The 21,726-nt window shown below is 35.9% G+C and overlaps 2 protein-coding genes across 3 annotated transcripts in view; one reads left to right on the forward strand and one right to left on the reverse strand.

The window, feature by feature from the left end:
- The window catches only part of rpa2 (replication protein A2), a 29,021-nt gene extending 11,657 nt beyond the window's left edge, over positions 1–17,364 (reverse strand). Inside the window, exons 1-6 of the mRNA XM_048151827.1 lie at positions 17,207–17,364; positions 16,901–16,992; positions 9,747–9,848; positions 8,346–8,459; positions 4,261–4,335; positions 3,235–3,351 (exon numbers count right to left, since the gene is read on the reverse strand). Of these exons, the coding sequence (XP_048007784.1) occupies positions 3,235–3,351; positions 4,261–4,335; positions 8,346–8,459; positions 9,747–9,848; positions 16,901–16,992; positions 17,207–17,219 (513 nt within the window). The 5' untranslated portion in view covers positions 17,220–17,364. The remainder of the gene's footprint in view (positions 1–3,234; positions 3,352–4,260; positions 4,336–8,345; positions 8,460–9,746; positions 9,849–16,900; positions 16,993–17,206) is intronic.
- Positions 17,365–17,516: 152 nt separating this feature from the next.
- The window catches only part of ube3d (ubiquitin protein ligase E3D), a 32,333-nt gene continuing 28,123 nt past the window's right edge, over positions 17,517–21,726 (forward strand). For both annotated transcript variants that reach the window (XM_048151825.1, XM_048151826.1), the window contains exons 1-2: positions 17,517–17,982; positions 20,207–20,409. In XM_048151825.1, coding sequence (XP_048007782.1) covers positions 17,906–17,982; positions 20,207–20,409 — 280 coding nt within the window. In that variant the 5' untranslated portion in view covers positions 17,517–17,905. The remainder of the gene's footprint in view (positions 17,983–20,206; positions 20,410–21,726) is intronic.

Genomic DNA, 21,726 nt, shown 5'->3' on the forward strand with positions numbered 1-21,726 from the left:
AACAGATCCAAATTCAGCCCTTTATCCATAAATCTTCATCTTCATTCTCAGCAGTGACGTCACAGTCAAAGCTCGCGCTCGTTATAATTTAAATTTGAAAGTAGCGCCACCCTCGAGAAGCGTTAGGACATGGTTTACGGCACTGATATCGAACGCTCATTGGCTCTCACCTGCTTCGTCACAGATTGCGACATGCCGTGTTTCAGTGGACTGACATTGAATGAGTGCGCGCCTTCACGGAGAGAAGCCGGATTCATCATATTCTGCTCTGTAAAAAACTATTATTTACCGCCAGAGAGGACTGCGACTGCAACTCATCATCATTTGAACTACTTTTGGTACAACATTTTCGCAATAAATAAATTGTTGAGATTACGCTTGTTTGTCTGTCATTCTTTTATTTAAAACAGTACATAGTTTTAATAAATGTTTATGGGTTACTTTAAGGTAGGGGTAGGTTTAGCAGCTCAAAATATCGTTTTGATGTTATATACTTTTAATAAAATTATCATTTTCATTTACAAAAATGTACGTTTTGTGTCTTTGAAAGCTACGTATGCTCTTACCAGGTGTAACTTACACATTAACTGGTATACTGGTAATTAACTGGTATATTCACTAGTACGTTCAGAGTAAGTACATGGAAATAGGACTGTAAAATAAAGTGAACCCTTGTACATAAACATTACAAAGGAATTACCAGCTCTTTAACCTTTGCAATAATAAGCTTAAGCATTTTAAACAATTAGTAAGTACAGTAATGTGTCTTACAAGTTACCATAAATAAGTGCTTGTTATTACCCACACTTGTCTGTAAGTACAAAATATTCACCATGTACATACATGTCAGGTAAGTGCCTCGTGTTACCACTCTTTTACCTGTATGTACAATATAATTACTATATATGTACCAGGAAAGTACACGTACTGTAAAATAAAGTGCTACCCATAAAGCCCCGGGTATACTTCACTTTCCGCGCCCGGACGCGTCACGCGCGCAGTCACGTCCGCGCGTCTTTCAAAGTATACTACACCACGGATGCGCGCGGAGGACCGCGTTAGTCACATGCGCAGTACAGTTTTTTCTATGCTCTACCTGACATCGGAGAGCAGCACTGAGTCGTGTCATCAACGTGACATTCACTGGGCATGATCGGAGAAGAAAAGAAGTGCATCCTTTCCCATATTTTACTTATCCCCCTCCATGAATTTGCCGCCCTAAACACGTCTTTGTACTCTTTAAACATGAATTGTACAAATGTGGTTACTTTCTAATCTCTTTGCACAAACGCTGGTCAAGTTCGCTGTCCATTGTTGTGTTTTTCTCTTTTTTCAAGCGTGTTTTTAAACCGGTTTTTTCACACTCTTCTTTGACGGCTGAACACTGTGCTCAATACTGTGCGTATTGCCACCTAGTGGACCCTTCTATACTGCTTGCGCATGCGCTGTTGCACGCGGACTGTCCGCGCGGTCTCGAAATTTGGCCTGCACGTGGCCAGGGTGTGCGGCCGGAAGTATACCCGGGGCTTAATGCTGGTATCACATTCACTAACCCGTCGCTTTGTACAAACCGGGATGATTGACGGCAAGATGCTTTTGACTCCCTTCGCTTGCGTTATTTTGTAACATCTTTTGCAGACGGGCTTTGTGGTGTCCGTGGGCTTGCCCTGGCTGTCGGCAATGTAAGCAAAATAATGCCATATTTCGCTTCGTGCATCTGCTTTCTCAACAATTTGTGGACGGTCTGCAAGAGCACCTGTATTTGCAGCCATACCTCTCGTTTCGTCACCATAAAAGCCGCTGCGCAGTTGAGAGGAATAAACGCACTCAGTTTGCCTTAGAAGCAGCGCGCTGCACGCACACTGCCCCCTGCTGTCGCACATTAGGAAATACAGCTGGCACTCAAAGTACCGGTACTAATAAAATGAAGAACCGGACCGTTTTTAAAAGCAGGGTATCGCGATACCTTTCTTGTACCGGTATATCGTGCAACAATAATCTAATGGAATATTAAGCATATTTCACAATTTACGGCACGAGCTGATAAGTGAAGAACGCTCAGTGGATTGAGCGTGCAGCGGCATAGACGAGTGCACATCCCTTTCTCATAGACATCACTAAAAGTTTTTATTTGGTCTGACGTCAATAGCTAAGAAAGTAAAACGAGGAACCCATTACTAACGTTACTTCACGGTAAGGAGAGACAGAGTGTGCACACTCATCAGTACACACACGTCACTTGTATTAAAATTAAATCAAATACGTAGCCTATGTAAAACATGAACTGGTATGTGATTTATGTATAACGTAGTTCCCCACATTATCACAGGAAAATGTCAGGTAATTACTGTGCCGCTGCACTGGAGCGGCTCTAAATGTGTGCTGTACATAAAACCCCATAGAGCAATAAAATGAACAGTGAACAGAACAGTAAAAGAAGCTTGTACAATACATTTTAACAGGCATAATTAAGCATGGAAGTAACTGAAGAAAACATCTATTTGCTAAACAAACTAAGCAAACTAATATGATTCATATTCTTTTGGTATCTCTACCCAATATTTTTTTTAAAAATTAATATTTTCATCTGAGTAGAGCTTGCTGTTATGGTAAGGGGGAGTGACATTTCCCTAACACACGCTAAGTGGTGCCAATCACAATACACTGGGCCAGCTAACCAATCACCACATTTCATATTTCGAAAGGAGGGGCTTCATTGTAACCGGGACTAAACGGGGAGGGAGGAGCTGTAATAATGTAAAATGTGTGAAAAATAATGTTTTTTTTTTTAACAATCAAGCATGAAAGCATATTCTAGTACACCCCAAAACCAAAATCAAGACTTCGTAAAAGGGCATAATAGGACCCCTTAAAATAATAGATTTATTTAAATGATTATATTTAAAAAAAAGAAAAAAAAAAAATACAAATGCAGTAAAATGGAGGTATTGGTATTCAGTATGGGAGAGAACCAAAAATGAAAGTATCTGTATCGGACACATTCTGGACTATTTCGGATATTTCAGACTTTTTATGGGCTTAAATTCATGAAAGTCAATTTCAAGACATTAAGGACCTGCAGGAACCCCTATTAGTTTTTGGTTCATACCTATCCCTACCATGCAATAACCCTAGCAACAAATAAGCACACATAGGTCAAACAGCTATCAGCTATAGCTACTGTGTGCGAGTGAAAAGCAGAAGTGCAGAGTGGGAAGGATGTGTTAATCTCACCATGTTCTGTGGCTTGCTCTGCTGCATGTGAGCGTTCACAACTTCAAGCATGTGTGAAGTGACTTCATTCATGTCTTCCAGCACTCGTACGCTGAACGCAACCAACGACCTGTTATTCTGCAACGAGAACCAAAAGATTCGGTTTCACACATTGTGAAGGCGAAAAACACAGAAAAGAAAGAGCAAAACATACAGATGAAAAGGCAATATAACGTTTTGCCAAAAGCGGCATGGAAACACAACGAAGGAAAAGGTGCCTGTTTAGCATGCAACTGTTAACACTGTTAATATCCACATCTGAAAACCTACCGGGACCAATGCAGAGGAACATCTAATGCTGTTCTTTACTCATCTAACTTACATGAAGATAAATGTTTTTTTTCCTCCATATTTCTCAAACAGCACAGTGAACATTATTTCCAAGCACTAAACTCAGTGCAAATCTGCAGTAGGGTTATCAAAAGTACCAATTTCGGTACCAAGTCAGTACTGAAATTTTAAAAATGTGATGATATCAGCATTGAGCGCTGTTGAGTGGATTCTTAAATACCTCTGATTGGCCATTGTGTTCACACGCTTCAAAAACACGTTGTAAACAGACATCTTTGGCGCTCATCATCAAGCGCTTACACAGACTCCTGCTTTCAAATGATCCCGTGTGTATCTATCAGCGGATCAGTCGATCAGTGGATATATTAGGGATCTGCCAGGACGCCTGCTTTCAAACGCTCCCGTGTGCATCTGTGCAGGTGCTCTGTGGAGAGCGTCATTTATTGTCTGTTTACAACATGTTTTTGAAGCGTTGATCATTGTAGCCAATCACAGACATATCGGTTGAGCACATGAACACAATGGACAATCAGAGGTGTTTAAGGATCGGCTCAACAGCGCTCAAAATGCTAGGGGGAAATGCTGGTACTGTCATATTTTTAAAATTTCAGTACCAACTTAGTACAACCCTAATCTGCAGTGACTAAATAGAACAGCACTATAATTTACAATTTTATTAATTACACAAGTTCTGACCTGAAAAGAGCGAAGGTTGCCGGAGACTTTGACGTAAGACCCTGGAGGAATGACTGAGTTATCCACACCCATGTCCTGGAAAGAGTTTGAATAAATATATGTAGGAAGTTAACTTTTTGATCAGAAAATTTCCATTACTTCTCCATGCATTTGTAGTTCCTAAATAAAGGCTTTTAAAGGGTCATGAAACAGTAAACACATTTTTATGAGATGTTAATGTATGTACAGGATGTTAAAAGGTGGAGACTCATCTAACGTGAATAATTATCCTCCAATTTCTATTATTTGTTCCATTGCAAAAATTTGAGAAACTTATTTAATAAATTATCATTGTATATTAATTCATTAAAGGGGTACTTCACCCCTGGAAAGATGAATGTGTATTTAAAATTGGTCATTTATGTAGTAGAAATGTGAAATTATTTTTGAATTTGGAGCTTTCTAGACTGAGAAAAGGCAGAAAATGTATTTTTGACTAATGTGGATGAAAGACAACAACTCCCAGAATGCACTTGTTTTGCTGCCCTTGCGAGGCCACGCCCAAACCACGCCTATCGGTTACAGACGGCATTACCGGGAAAATTCAAACAACTAGGCTTGCTTTGTTACATATTAATTCTATAAATCGTGAGTTAGTTCATACACTTACAGCGAAATGGTGCTAAATTGCTTTGTACCTGGATGTACACCCAAAACCAGGAAAGGACAAGTAGGTTTCCACCATTTTCCGATTAAGTTAAAGATTTGGAGCGATGTAAACAGTGTGGAAGTGTGGAGATGACACCGTTTTAGAAAACCTAAAAAAAACGCAGAATATGTAGTCTCCATTTCAAGCACGAGGACTACGAACCAAATATCCTTGCAATGAAGAGAACCGTTCTGAAGGACACCGCGATACCATCGATATTCACTTTCCCAGAGGACGAACAGCCTGGGCCATCTGGTACGAAGCGTATTCGCCTAGAGGTAAGACTCGCTGATACTAGACTCTATTTCTGATAACACAGTAGCCTATATGTAGTGTTGTAGGTAACAGTAAAACTGCAAACTTAGCAAAGTAACGTTAGATAGACAATTACATATAAGTTGCATATAAGTTGACTGTTATCAAAGTAAAGCCACTGTTCTGTAAAACTGAGTTAGTCTATTTATCTATTTATGCTAACGTTACCACAAAAGCCTGTTGCTGTATTGGTTGAGATGACTGCAGAGACCGATAAATTTGCGAGATGAACCACTGATGTAGTGCAGACAAAATAAAGTGAATTACTGTAAGCTTAAAAATATAATTGACACCCACTTTTGATAAAATCTTTGATCTATGTCCGTGAGTAACCTCAAACGCGCATATGTATGGGCGTGGTGAAAAAATGAGGAACTACCTGCTATTACTGGCTGTAGTTTTAAAGGTCCCGTTCTTCGTGATCCCATGTTTCAAACTTTAGTTAGTGTGTAATGTTGTTGTTAGAGTATAAATAAAATCTGTAAAATTTTAAAGCTCAAAGTTCAATGCCAAGCGAGATATTTTATTTAACAGAAGTCGCCTACATCGAACGGCCAGTTTGGACTACTTCCCTCTACTTCCTTCTTTAATGACGTCACTAAAACAGTTTTTTGACTAACCTCCGCCCACAGGAATACACAAGAGTTGCGTTTGTACAGTGTGTTTGTCGCCATGTCGTCGAAACGCTGTTATTTTCATCCCGCAGTCCAATCACCGGGTCTGATTCCGGCTCAAATTGATAGGGTAAAATTAAAGACATATTTACAATAACACTGAGCGCGTGCATCTCCACGTTATGGTAAGAGGTGTGACTTTTCCGGGCACGGTGCGCTCAGAGCTGTCGAATCACAACACAGGAACCGCTGGCACAATCAGAACTCGTTACGTATTTCTGAAGGAGGGACTTCATAGAACAAGGAAGTCATCAGCCCGTTTTTATGACAGTGGAAACAGTGGTATACAGATAAGTAAATTATGTGAAAAATACTGTGGTTTTTTTACACGCGAAACATGAACACATGTTATATTGCACACTATAAACACAATCAAAACTTCAAAAAAACACGAAAAACGGGACCTTTAAGACTCTGGCCAAAAAAGCCTCCGATGACGCAAAATGACGATTTTTGCGTCATCGGAGGCTTTTTTACAGAATAAAAATGCATAAATCTCTCATCACGGGCTGATATGAAGGGGGAAAGCATGGTAATTCGAAAATACTAGTGGTACTCTACTAATACAAAGCTTAATGCTAAATCCTGAAGTAACCCTTTAAATATTCTGTATCTCTATTTCAGTCTGGTTTCAGACCCAACTTTTCTACTACAATTGCTCTTTTAAAATTCACAAATGATGTGTTTTCATCCTTTGACAAAGGCCAAGTCACAGGTGCCATTTCATTGATCTTTCAAAGGCTTTTGATGTGGTCAATCATTACCTTCTTCTTGATAAACTGTATTTTATTGGTTTAACTAGAAATGCTCTTCTTTGGTTTAATTCTTATCTTCATAACAGGTGTCAGTGTGTTGTTTTCAGGGTTTTCAGTCTGATTACGTAATTGTTGAAAAAGGCTCTCAAGGCTCTACTCTGGGACCATTACCTTTACCATTATCCATTATCTTTATTAAATGATTTACCTCAAATATGTTCTGTACATGTTTATGCCGATGACACTTATTTACACCACTAATTCAGAATTCTTAGCCCTGAACTTGCTTTTAAGCCCCATATTGATTATACTGCTGTTTGCGTTTACTTCATCGCTCAATTAATTTTTCATTTCAGGAATTGTTTCTCAGTTAATATTACCTCTTATCTATCAAAATACCTTTGACATTTAACTTAAGCCTCTTAATTCTTTGTGCAGATTTGTGCATTGGCTTCTGTTTATTTTTAAAATGAGTTTATTTTGTTTGTCCTTTTTATTTCAAACAGTTTTTGATTCCATACAGATCTTCAGTGAAGTTGGACGTAGGTTATTTTAGTATAAAGCTTCTTTTGATTAGAACCATCTTCCTCTTTCTTGGAATGATCTTCCTCTTTCTTTCTATAACCTCCCTTAATCACTTTAAACTATCTTTATTTTCTTTTTAAAATAGCTTGTTTATGTTTATAATTTTAAAGTTAAGAATTTGAGGATTTTTTTGTAATTAAATGGTCTCATGTTTATGTTATCATGTCTGCGATGAGTTTAACAACACTCATAGTTCACATACATGTCGCAGCAAGCATGTTTCAAGTTATCAAGGACATATTTCATACACTCTTGTGCTCCAAACATGAACCAGCACCGTGTATGCACACATATCTTAGGTCTTATTCAAATTAAATATATATATGCAAATAATAGTATATATGCAAATAATAATGTACAATAATAATGTACAGTGGTACATCTCATCATGAACGCGATGACACAATGGATTATTCTGATACACATACGACATAATGAAGCCAAAAATTCAAAGAATTGCTTTTATTCTTTCCAGTTTAAACTGATGTGTCATTTGTTCAGAGACAGTAGTGATCGTAAATGTGATAAATAACTGTATATACCCTGTATATGTGAAAACCATTTGAATGCTCCTCATTTTTCATTTAGACCAATAGCTCTGGAAAGTTATAATTCTGATTTGTTGAGATTTCTAAGAATGATTTATCAAAAAGATTTGATCATGATAGTTGTTAGTAGTCTCTGAAAATAAGTCTGAAAATAAGTTTCATGTAAGTTTGTCATAGGGTTATATTTTTTAAATAAATGAAAGTGCTCTGTTGTTGTTTTTTATCTCCACTCATATTTTAGTATTCATTTGTCTTTTTGAGTGTGTTCTAGGTCTGTTTTATTGGTTGTTGTCTCCCCTCTTCCCACCCTCTACTTTTTCACAGCTTCACTTGCCCATTTCAGATCTGAGGTGTGAATGACCAGTGCTAAAACAGGGGGGTTTCATGACACTTAAAAAATTATTTTATAGAGATAGACAATTTCTAGCTCATTGCTAAGCGAACAAGACATCTATATTCACTATAAAATTAGCGTGGCCTGGAAATCACAAACAATGCTCGAAGGCATCTGAGCAGGTACCTCTGTGTCTATCCACTGCTTGACATCCATGGGAGCTGCAGTCATGTCATCCACCTTGTACTGGATGTTGATTGTGGATTTATCAGTGCTTCTGATAACACCAACAATAGTTACCTGAAAGTGTCAGACAAAACATTCATCAGGATGGATGGATAAGCGTATTAGCAATGTTGCAACTATTTCTGTGTTTTAACATTATGTGCCCAGGCATTTATGATAACGTTCAGCACACTTACACACAAAGATATTCAAGCCAAGACTTTTTAGAGCTGTCAGTTGATGAAGACAACCTTGTTTTTGGCATTAACATGACTTCTCACATTTATAACTTGACTCTAAGTTAATATATTTTCTCTTTTCAAAATGTAGTGGATTCAGTTCCTGATAATAAAATCTATTTTTGCCACTAGGCTGCAGCAGTGCAGCGTTGGTCTTCTCACTTATGCCACTGATCATATTTCATACCGGTTATAGAAATACATCTAACTTTAAGATGGATGTGTGTGTGTGTGTGTGTGTGTGTGTGTGTGTGTGTGTGTGTGTGTGTGTGTGTGTGTGTGTGTGTGCTGGTGCCCTTAAAATCACTCGGAACAGTCAAACTGAATGCATTTTAAAGGTGTTAAATATCATCTCAAAGTTAACATGTTGGCAGCATATTTTTTTTTTAAACGTATGCAAAAATACTTGTCGATGAAAAGGATACAGAATAGTGATTAAAACTATAATTAATAAAATAAAAGGGGTGATTTTGTTCTTATCTTTCCTGGTCTGTTAGGAGCTTCACGGCTTCATCTGGTCTCACACACATACTACAGCATTGTGGTATTTTAAGGGTAGTTGTTTAGAGAAGTGGTTCTCTGATACATGAACCGCCAGTATGAACATCGCCCTCATGCAGTACAAAGAACCAAACAGTGCCACTAGATAATATTCATTTCACCCTTAAAGTATGTGAGACTGATTTACTAAAGAAGATCTTAAAATGCGGGTTGGTTTTGACTGATAATGTTACAAAAGACTTCTATTTCAAATTAATGCTAATTAATAATAATAATAATAATAATAATAATAATAATAATAATAATAACCTATCAGCAAATCAGCATATTAGAATGATTTCTGAAGGATCATGTGACACTGAAGCCTGGAGTAATGATGCTGAAAATTCAACTTTGATCACAGGAATAAATTACACTTAAATAGAAATTTTAAATTGTAATATTTCACAAAATTACTGTTTTTACTGTATTTTTTGATTAAATAAATGCAGCCTTGATGAGCAGAAGAAACTTCTTTCTGTATTTTAAGAGACAATAATTACATGGTTCTCTAGAAAACTTGATTCTGATCAGTCAAGGCCCTAGACATTTTGTGACGTCGTGTTACAGACATCAGACTCACCTGTGCGATCTCTACCTCTCCCACTTTAAAGACGTCCTCCGCCTGCACTGCAGACATCAGCTGGGAAACCGTGCAGGGAACGATCTGCTGTGCTCGTGTCCTCTGCACAAATCACACAAGTGTCACACAACGGCCATTTCATTAAAAAAAAATAAAAAAAATAGGAAAACGTACAAATTATTTTACTCATTTTTTATGACAATTAAGTGGTCTCCCGAAGAAGAGGTGGTGTGTCATCAATATTTTCTCAAGAGACAGAATGAAAATAATGAATACATATAATAAAAGATAATTTTGATGACTTTAAAAGCCTCTAATTTTTAAGGAAGTAAAGCAAATACCACAATGCATGAATAGTTTTAAAAACATTTAAATTATTTTTCCTCATTGCATTAATGAGAAATTGGGATTTTAATATCCTAAACTGTCAAAAGTTAATGTCTTTAAACTTTAGGTTATTTCTTAACTTCTAATTTCTTATTTTGCTCTTATATATATCATATATAATCTCATCTCAGTGGTGTGCGGTGTTCCTGTTACACAATTTTCCTGGTTAAGATAACATTACATAAAAAGAGAGACCAAATACTTTATACCTATTTTGTATTTTTACACTATGTAATGTTCTATTTATTAAAACCAACTATAAATTTCATCAAGTTAGTGTTTTATGCATTTTTACATTTCTTCCAAAATGATAACTAAAGGCAGTAACAATTTAACAATGTATATTATTTATAAACAAATACTCAGCTTTTCTTTTTAATAGTCAATTTATTTTCAGCAGTCATCAAGCTTGTACACACTGGTCACTCACTCACAGACACAAAGATGTACCTTTAATTTGAGTTTGATTTTACATGACATAAAGCAGTGATATCTAAGTGACAGTTGTTTACTTACTTTTTAATTAGTCTTCCAATTAACACCATCACCGTCTTCATTTAGGCTGATTCGACGAGAACGCGCACGAAAACAAGAGGCGGGATTTATCGCACGAACCAATCATGTCCGATCATAACCGATCATATCCAATCATAGAGCAATGGACGCATTGCCTTCTCTCACGTGACTTTCCCCCATTCATTCTCAATTACCCCCCACTAAACCCACCGCGCGCTTAGGGGGCTCTGCTTTGTTTCTGTGAGCTGAAGGGAGGCACAAGAGACGCGGACTCCCCCTGTAACTTTACCTTCGGGTGTCTGACAATGTTTCTTTAGAACAACGAGTGACTCTTATACTTTTTAATGTCAAATATTGTAATATTTGTGGTGTTTTATTTTTGTAATATCGATTATTTTCTCATCCAGTTTTTTTGAGGAGGCAGCTTTCTAGACTGAGAAAAGGCAGAAAATGTATTTTTGACTAATGTGGATGAAAGACAACAACTCCCAGAATGCACTTGTTTTGCTGCCCTTGCGAGGCCACGCCCAAACCACGCCTATAGGTTACAGGCGGCATTCAGGAAAATTCAAACAAATAAATCGTGAGTTAGTTCATATATTTACAGCGAAATGGTGCTAAATTGCTTTGTACCTGGATGTACACCCAAAACCAAGAAAGGACAAGTAAGTTTCCATCATTTTCCGATTAAGTTAAAGATTTGGAGCGATGTAAACAGTGGCTGCGGGCCATAAAACACCCGAAGTTTGGAGATGACACCGTTATAGAAAACCTAAAAAAACGCAGAATATGTAGTCTCCATTTCAAGCACGAGGACTACGAACCAAATATCCTTGCAATGAAGAGAACCATTCTGAAGGACACTGCGATCGATATTCACTTTCCCAGAGGACGAACAGCCTGGGCATCTGGTACTAAGCGTATTCGCCTAGAGGTAAGACTCGCTGATACTAGACTCTATTTCTGATAACACAGTAGCCTATATGTAGTGTTGTAGGTAGCAGTAAAACTGCAAACTTAGCAAAGTAACGTTAGATAGACAATTACATATAAGTTGCATATAAGTTGACCGTTATCAAAGTAAAGCCTCTGTTCTGTAAAACTGAGTTTATTTATCTATTTATGCTAACGTTACCACAAAAGCCTGTTGCTGTATTGGTTGAGATGACTGCAGAGACCGATACATTTGCGAGATGAACCACTGATGTAGTGCAGACAAAATAAAGTGAATTACTGTAAGCTTAAAAATATAATTGACACCCACTTTTGATAAAATCTTTGATCTATGTCCGTGAGTAACCTCAAACGCGCATATGTATGGGCGTGGTGAAAAAATGAGAACTACCTGCTATTACTGGCTGTAGTTTTAAGCCTCTGGCCAAAAAAGCCTCAGATGACGCAAAATGATGATTTTTGCGTCATCGGAGGCTTTTTTACAGAATAAAAATGCATAAATCTCTCATCTCGGGCTGATATGAAGGGGGAAAGCACGCTAATTCGAAAATACTAGTGGTATTCTACTAATACAAAGCTTAATGCTAAATCCTGAAGTAACCCTTTAAGTACTTTTTACAGAAATTTAGAAGTGACATTGATACATCCTGCTCTTTTTGTGAAGCCTCCACTGAAACTGTTGATCATTTGTTTTGGGAATGTCCCTTTACTTTGTCTTTCTGGAATAATATTGATGCTCTGATTGTCCAAAATGTTTTTTGTAACTTTTCTTTATCATATAGACACATTCTTTTTGGGTTTTATGTTAAAGACAAGAATCTACTTAATTCAAGTTTTTGTATAAACCTTTTATTTATTGGAAAGTTTTATATCCATAACAAGTGTACATACATGAAAAGTAAACCCCACTTTAACTTTTTCAAACAAGAATTGAAGATGTATTTAAATACAATTTCAACCTCTGTTAACAAGAAAGCAATGAAAACATCCAGAATTTGTGCCATGTTTAATATTCTTCCTTAATATGTTTATCTATTTGCCCTTTTTTTTCTCTCTTTTCTTCTTCTTATCTTTTTCTCTTCTCTAATTTTCGAAATATTGTTTATTTTTTGCATGTACCAACTTGTTCTGTTTGTTAATATTGCAATAAAAAAAAAAAAATAAAAAAAAAAAAATAAATCAAACCTGATCCGAATATTTTTTTGACGGACGAAAGTTTCGGAGGCAGTGTGCAAAAGCGATTGACATAACGTGAGGTCGAAATTATTTTTTAACGTGCGAAAGTGTCGCATGCGAATTTCAATGACCTTAACACATTACAAAAGTAATTATATTACAGTAATGTATTACTTTATGCTGTAACACAGTAATATAACGCATTAATAATAAAATTTGGGTAATATTATACTCGTTACAATCTCAGTAACGCAAGTTACAACAACACATTTAGTTATTTTTTACCAACACCACAAGATATTCCAGCACTTTTTCAGCAACTTTCTAAGAACAGCACTTGAAAAAACACCTGGACCGGTGCCACACTAACACTAAGATAACAGAGCTTCAGGGTCGGAGAAGAGAAAATATGCGCCGGACGAGAGTCAAAGACAAAGCAACAGATGCAGAAATATCAGTGAGCCGTGAGTGCACATACACAATTTCTTGGCGCATCAATAATAACGGACTCGTGCATGCATAATGTACAACTCCTGTATGTCATTGTAAAGGTCTTTACCTTCATTACAATTGTCATCCATCAAAACTTTATTAGCGGCACTGGTTTCCTTTATCCATCTGAGAGATATTTGCGTATACTATGTTACCGATGCGGTTGGGTGTTTTGATCCTCCATTCGATCAAACAGCGCGATGAGAAACTGCGTGGGCTTCTCCGAAATAATCGCAGAATACGCAGAGAGGTGGTGTTTGTTAATATTTAATTTAATGTATTAATAATATATTACTATAATTCATTAATTGTATTTAAATTAATTTTAAGTTAGGCTTATCTCCAAGCCCCTCTGGAGGATCACTGGCCTACACAGTCATTATGCGATACCACATCACCCTCCGCTGGATGTATAATGAGCAACGATAAACTACATTTTAGCATTTTATGCCATTATGCATTTTATGCCGGTCAAAAGTCTTTTCTGCTCACCAAGGCTTCATTTATTTGATCCAAATTACAGCAAAAACAGTAATACTGTGAAAAAATGTTTACAATTTAAAATAACTTTTTTATTTGAATATATTTTAAAATGCTGAATTTTCAGCATCATTAGTCTTCGGTGTCACATGATCCTTCAGAAATCATTCTAATATGATGATCTGATGCTCAAGAAACATTTATTATTATTATCAATGTTGAAAACAGTTGTGTACATTTTTTTTTCAGGATTATTTAATGAATAGAAAGTTCAAAACAACAGCATTTATCTAAAATATAAAGCTTTTGTAACATTATAAATGTCTATACTGTCACTTTTGATCAATTTAATCATCCTTGCTGGATAAAAGTATTCATTTCTGTAATAAAAAAAAAACTGTTTTCAACATTGATAATAATCAGAAATGTTTATTGAGCATCAAATCATCATATTAGAATGATTTCTGAAGGATCATGTGACACTGTAGACTGGAGTAATGATTCTGAAAATTCAGCTTTGATCACAGGAATAAAATAATATTTTAACATATATTCACAAACAGTTATTTTAAATTCTAAAATATTTTCACAATATTACTGTTACTGTATTTTGGATCAAATAAATAAAGCTTTGGGTGACTTCTCTTAAAAAAATATTTTAAAAAAATCTTTTGACCGGTAGTGTACTTCTGTGGTTATTTTGGTGAAAGTAACTCAAAAGTTACTTTTCAGAGACAGTAATATTGTAATGTAACTAATTACTTTCAAATGACAGCAGGGTTGGGGAGTAATGGAATACATGTAACGGCGTTAAGTAATCAGGATACAAAAATACAGTAACTGTAATTTGTTACAGTTACGTCAAAAACGTAGTAATCAGATTACAGTTACATTTTGAAAAAAGGGGGGATACTATCAGGATTACAAACGTTTCATTTAAAAGTAAATAAATCATTATTTTGTCATAATAACACATTAAGCACTGCTTGATTATACAGTATTTCCTGGTTCTGTTGCCAGTGATGACTCACGCGAGCAACCCGCTGGTGCATGAGCAAATAACACCCGTCTACAATCTCCTCAGACACAGGTTGAATCACTGCTGCTAGTGAAACGATGCTGCCCGCGGGGGAAAATGCTTTCAATTCATGGAAATTTCACTGCTATTTTGTTTTAAAAGAAGAAAATGCAAACAACATGATTGTACAGTGCAAACTCTGCCTTCCAACCACGAAAACACTTTCTTTATCAAAGGACTAAAAAATAATCTGTAATACCATACTGTAGCCACTAGATGTCTGAATAGCCCTTTACACACACACACACACACACATATATATATATTTAAGCTCTAAACAACAATGATAAGCTCTAAACAACAATGATAAGCTCTAAACAACGACGATAATAGTATTGCAATAGATAATTTATCAGATTTGTAAAATATTTTTATTGTTGAGACCCATTCAAAAGTATGGAACATGTAACATTTAAAAACTTGCAGAAATTGAGAAGAAATAATTAAAATTAAATTTTAAAAATGCAACTTATTTATAGTAAAGTTGATTCCCCCCAAATTTCTTTCTTATATATATATATATATATATATATATATATATATATATATATATAAATAGAAAGAAAGAAAAAAAACATTGGGGGTTACATACGTTACTGTAACGTATTTGCACCAAAAAATGATAAGAATTTATGATGATATCATCCAAAACCACACTTTACCAGGGGTGTTTCCAAACTTTTGGAGGGCAGTGATAGATATATATATATATATATATATATATATATATATATATATATATATATATATATATATATATATATATATATATATATATATACACAGTCCAGTCCAAAAGTTTGGAACCACTAAGATTTTTAATGTTTTTAAAAGAAGTTTCGTCTGCTCACCAAGGCTACATTTATTTAATTAAAAATACAGTAAAAAACAGTAATATTGTGAAACATTTTTACAATTTAAAATAACTGTGTATTATTTAAATATATTTGACAAAGTAATTTATTCCTGTGATGCAAAGCTGAATTTTCAGCATCGTTACTCCAGTCTTCAGTGTCACATGATCCTTCAGAAATCATTCTAATATGCTGATCTGCTGCTCAGGAAACATTTATGATTATTTTCAATGTTGAAAACAGTTGTGTACTTTTTTTTCAGGATTCCTTGATGAATAGAAAGTTCAAAAGAACAGCATTTATCTGAAATACAAAGCTTCTGTAGCATTATACACTACCGTTCAAAAGTTTGGGGTCAGTAAGAATTTTTATTTTTATTTTTTTGAAAAGAAATTAAAGAAATGAATACTTTTATTCAGCAAGGATGCATTAAATCAATCAAAAGTGGCAGTAAAGACATTTATAATGTTACAAAAGATTAGATTTCAGATAAACACTGTTCTTTTGAACTTTCTATTCATCAAATAATCCTGAAAAAAAAATATTGTACACAAATATTTTGTACAATTGTACACATTAAATGTTTCTTGAGCAGCAGATCAGCATATTAGAATGATTTCTGAAGGATCATGTGACACTGAAGACTGGAGTATTGATGCTGAAAATTCAGCTTTGCCATCACAGGAATAAATTACTTTGTGAAATATATTCAAATAGAAAACAGTTATTTTAAATTGTAATAATATTTCACAATATTACTGTTTTTTTACTGTATTTTTAATTAAATAAATGTAGCCTTGGTGAGCAGACGAAAACATTAAAAATCTTAGTGGTTCCAAACTTTTGGACTGGACTGTACTGTATATATTATATAATTTTATATATATATATATATATATATATATATATATATATACACACACACACACACACACACACTTTAGCATTTACTAATCCATTATTAAAATCAAAAGTTATGTTCATATGATTTATTGGACCTGAGCTAACATGAAGTAAAAATGAACATCAAAGATTAATGAATCCTGAAACAATTACATTGGTCATTGTTAGCTACTAACTAATGTTAACTAATAAGACCTTACAGTAAAGTGATCCCATATATATTACAGATATATTTACATATCTGAGTATAGATATTGTATGTAGGTATATTCACATATATCCCAGACACAGTTATAGAGCTGAGGCACACTAACCCCTTTCTTCTCTCCTCCTTGTGAGGCGGCTGGTGATCCAAATCCTCCTGGAGACTGTGTATATCCACCCATACTGGCCTCACCATATTTACCTGCCAAAATATGAACATTTTCTGTTTCTATCATGGGTGAAAATAGCAGTTTACTCACTCAGAGCGACTGTATTTCGAGCAACGGACATGAAGTCCCTGACAACACACGATACATCATCATCATCATCATCATCATCACACCGACCGTTGAACTGAGCTTAGCGGGTTAGCAAATAAACTCATGATACACACAAGTCATTAATAAAACACATACCTTGGTTCCACATTTTACTCCCGAATGTGTTTCTTCTAAACACTAACTCGACAAAACACTCGAAAATCTCCCGCCACCGCTGATCGCGCACTGTTTGACGTCACGCCTCTGAGTCCGCGCGCTGAAAACGCGCATGCGCATGTTTGCTCTGCCGCGAAAGTCCTTCTGCTAGATTGCAGTTTTTTTTTTTTTATTATTTAACCGAAGAGATGTTCCTCTGAAGCCTCCGTTTATTTTAAAACAATTTAAATATCCATCTAAAATATAAGTTGATCTGTTTGAGCAGTTTTAAGTGGGTGAGCTCTTTAACTAACTGAAAGAATTAAATACGTTTACATATAAAATCTTTCTAGTGTGTTTAGGCACAATTGGCAAGTTAATATCTGCCCTTATAATAAATACCAAAGGGACAGTGTAAATACTAACATATATCACATACAGGTCAGCGGGCGGTGCTCATCAGCGCGTATTTTAATATAAATATAAATCGAATAATTTTCCTAATAATACCATGTGTATCTAGTGTTGTTTACATAGAAGAAGATGAAAAAGGAAAGTGGTTTTAAGAGTATCGAGGAAAACGGCTTATTGAGGACTTTTAATTTGAAATTATTTGTTTCCTGACGTCATAAATGTGTGTCGCGCAGATTTGTTGTCACGTTGTTTTTGTATGTCGCGTGGTTCAGTAAAGGAATATAAATGGAGGAGACTGCGAAACAAGACTCCGTCTTTCTCGAGCTCAGGCAGAAGCTGCAGACTGGGCTTTTGTTCATTCGGTAAAGTGTGCTTTTATCTTCCTGCACTGAATCTGATGCTCGTGCACTGAACTGTCATTGATTCATCAGTGGATAAGAGTGAAGGAGCATTTACATGACATTAAGCGCTCAGGATGTACCTGCGGTTATTTTTCTCAGTCAGAACAGTCAAACATATGGATAACATGCTTCATGGGGCACAAAATAAGTTGCCAGGTGTGTGTGTGTGTGTGTGTGTGTGTGTGTGTGTGTGTGTGTGTGTGTGTGTGTGTGTGTGTGTAAAAATGTAGGTAACTTAGTACATTTTAATGAAATAATAAACCCCAAACCTACACTTAAAACCATGCAGATGTACTGTTGGTAACATCCTGATAGGCAGCATATATTGTCAGAACACCTGAATACTTTTCCTCATAGTTTATTTATTTTCAGAATGCAAGTTGGGACGGATCACGTGACAACACAAGATAATACTAAGAATGTAATAATTTCTGGTAGTAGCCAGATTATTGTACCGTTTAAAACTGATGTTATGTACAGTATATATACGGTACATAGAGTGATGCTCATGCCACTAGCTTTATGCTCAGTCAGTAGTGCAGTACTTTCAGTAATTTAACACTAGATGGTAGTATTGGTCAGGTGGTTCACAGTATCTGTGTGTGTGTGTGTGTGTGCATGATGGGTAGGTTTAGAGGTAGGGTTTGTGTACGGGGATAGAATATACAGTTTGTACAGTATAAAAACCATTAAGTCTATGGAGGTCCTCACAAGTATAGCAAAACAAACGTGTGTATGTGGTGTGTGTGTTTTTGTGACACATCAGGACACAAATGTGTATATTGACATGGGTATGACATAGGTATTACAAGAAGAGGTGATTTATGAGGACATTACCCCATGTCCCCACTTTTCAAAAGGCTTATAAATCATACAGAATGAGTTTTTGTGAGAAGTGTGCACAGTTTCCTGTGATGGGTAGGGCGATAGAAAATATGGTTTGTAGAGTATAAAAACTATAATGCCTATGGAATGTCCCCACAATTCACAAAAACAAACCTGTGTGTGTGTGTGTGCGTGCTCTTATTCCTGCCCTTAAAATCACTCAGAACACAATGAAACTGTTGTAATGTCAAATTGAATACATTTTAAAGGTGTTAAATATATTTTAAAAATAAAACATATTGATGGCCTCACTTCATTAATTATCTATGTATATATTAAAACATAAATTTAATAAAATAAAAGGGTTGAGTTTTTTTCTTATTTTTTCTGGTCTGTTAGGAGCATCAAGGCTTCATCTGGTCTGTCTCACACACACACACACACACACACACACACACACACACACACACACACACACACACACACACACACATCCTTCCAACAAATGTTATTTTCTGTGATCAAACTGTTATGACGGGTTTCTATATGCATGGAAAGATTTTGATGCAACGATGCTGTTCGTTCTCAGAATGACATGTTGTGTATCAAGTGTGGACTTTGTATTGAGCAGATATAGGTTCAAGATGGGCGACACCATACATTTTTGTCAGGAGGGTTTTCAGATGATCTGTGCCAAGTTTTGTGTCAATCGAACCAATGGCCTAGGATGAGTTTGAAAAAATAGTTTTTTGTTGTTTTTTCCCAAAAATTCAAAATAGCTGAAAATGTCCCGGGTTAAACTGTAAATCTAGTGGATTCTTGTAGGGCTTGACTCTTAATTAGTTATCTTGTCATTGAGACTTTCCAAGTCATTTCCTTACAGCCTCTGATGCAACCCTATAGTATATGAAATGTGACTCGCTATCATCCAGAAATGAAAGACACAAAACAAAAACCGCCAGAAATGTTATTTTTGTACTAAAGTAGTTTTACTACATCAAATTTCAATTCAAAATTGGGAATCAAATCAAACAAATCGGGAATCAAGTCAGACCCCAGGAATCAAAATGAACCATGAGATTCCAAATGATTCTCAGTTCAAACCCCTGTTTGTATTAAATTCAGCAAGTATCTGGTCCTCAGTCCCCCAGTTTTGCTACAGACATGAATACACCTGAATCATGTGTCCTATTGATGAGAGGTTTGCTGATTAATGGTGGACTGAATGAGGGACACCAGAATATGAAAGAAACTTGAGGCTGGACTATATTCAACTTCAGTAACTACACAGACAAACACTTTTGAAATCTAGTTGTCATTGTTACGATTGTTTCACACTGTCTTTGTTTTACTCTCACAGCAGTGACATCGCCAGGGATGGTGCAGATGTGGAAATCGAGTCCAAACAAGACTCCATCCTCGACATCCAGACAGCGGACCGGACCTATCAGGTGAACTTAACAGCTGGAGTGAGTCTAGTGGAGACGTCATGCCAGAAAAGCCCAGGATCCACTGAACACGGATCCCACTTCAGACTCCGTCTAAGGGTGGATCAGCCGTCAGGTACACGATGAGCTCTTTCAGTTTATTACCCATGAGCACTTTCTCACCAAATCCTGGCCAGCATCCGGAGGTCAGGGCGTCTTTAAAGAGTGACTCTCATTCGATTCTCAGATTCTGATTCTTAGTGGATTTCCTTGAGGAATTTGAGTAAGAAGTGTGTGAGCCACACACACACACACACACACACCAGATTAACAGAGATTAATGAAGAACAAAAGAAAACTCCAGTAATGTGACCTGTTGCTCTGATCCTGAGCTCAGCTTCATGTCAGAACAACTCAGAGTCAGCTGTCCCAAAACAACTTGTTCCAAAAAACCCAATTTAACCCTTAAATCATTCAGGATTTTTGACCCAGAAGAGATTTCTGAAACTTTCAAGAAAAAAAAAAGTATGGGAACCAAATTTAAAGGATTAGTTCACTTTCAAATTATAATTTCCTGATAATTTACATCCAAGAGGTTTATGTCTTTCTTTCTTCAGTCGAAAAGAAGGTTTTTGATGAAAACATTCCAGGATTATTCTCCATATAGTGGACTTCAATGGAGCCCAAATGGTTGAAGGTCCAAATTACAGTTTACAGTGATCCCAGACGAGAAATAAGGGTCTTATCTAGAGAAACCATCACTCATTTTCTAAAAAAAAATAAAAATTTTATACGTTTTAACCATAAATGCTCATCTTGAACTAGCTCTCTTCTTCTTCTCTATTTGAATTCCAGCAGTGTAGACACTGCTAAGTGTATTACTGCCCTCAACAGGTCAAAGTTTGAACTAAATTCTCATATACAATATCGTTAGCCTCATAGCATAATTGCTAATAAGTCATTTTTTGGCCAAATTGTGATATCTGCCTTTGAAATATGATCTGGGCAATTATGCTATGAGGCTAACGATATGCTTGTGTAAGTATATAACAATTAGTTCAAACTTTGACCTAATACACAAGAAGAGAGCTAGTTCAAGATGAGCATCTACGGTTAAAACATATATATTTTTTTATTTTTTTTAGAAAATGACCGATCGTTTCTCTAGATAAGACTCTTATTCCTCATCTGGTATCGTTTAAAGCTCTTTGAAGCTGCACTGAAACTGTAATTTTGACCTTCAACCATTTGGAGTCCATTGAAGTCCACTATAAGGAGAAAAATCCTGGAATGTTTTCATCAAAAACCTTCATTTCTTTTCGACTGAAGAAAGAAAGACATGAACATCTTGGATGACATGGGGGTGAATAAATTATCAGGAAATTGGACCAATCCTTTAAAGGGTTAGTTCACCCAAAAATGAAAATTCTGTCATTTATTACTCACGCTCATG

Source organism: Megalobrama amblycephala, linkage group LG13, assembly GCF_018812025.1.
Source record: "Megalobrama amblycephala isolate DHTTF-2021 linkage group LG13, ASM1881202v1, whole genome shotgun sequence".
NCBI lineage: Eukaryota > Metazoa > Chordata > Actinopteri > Cypriniformes > Xenocyprididae > Megalobrama > Megalobrama amblycephala.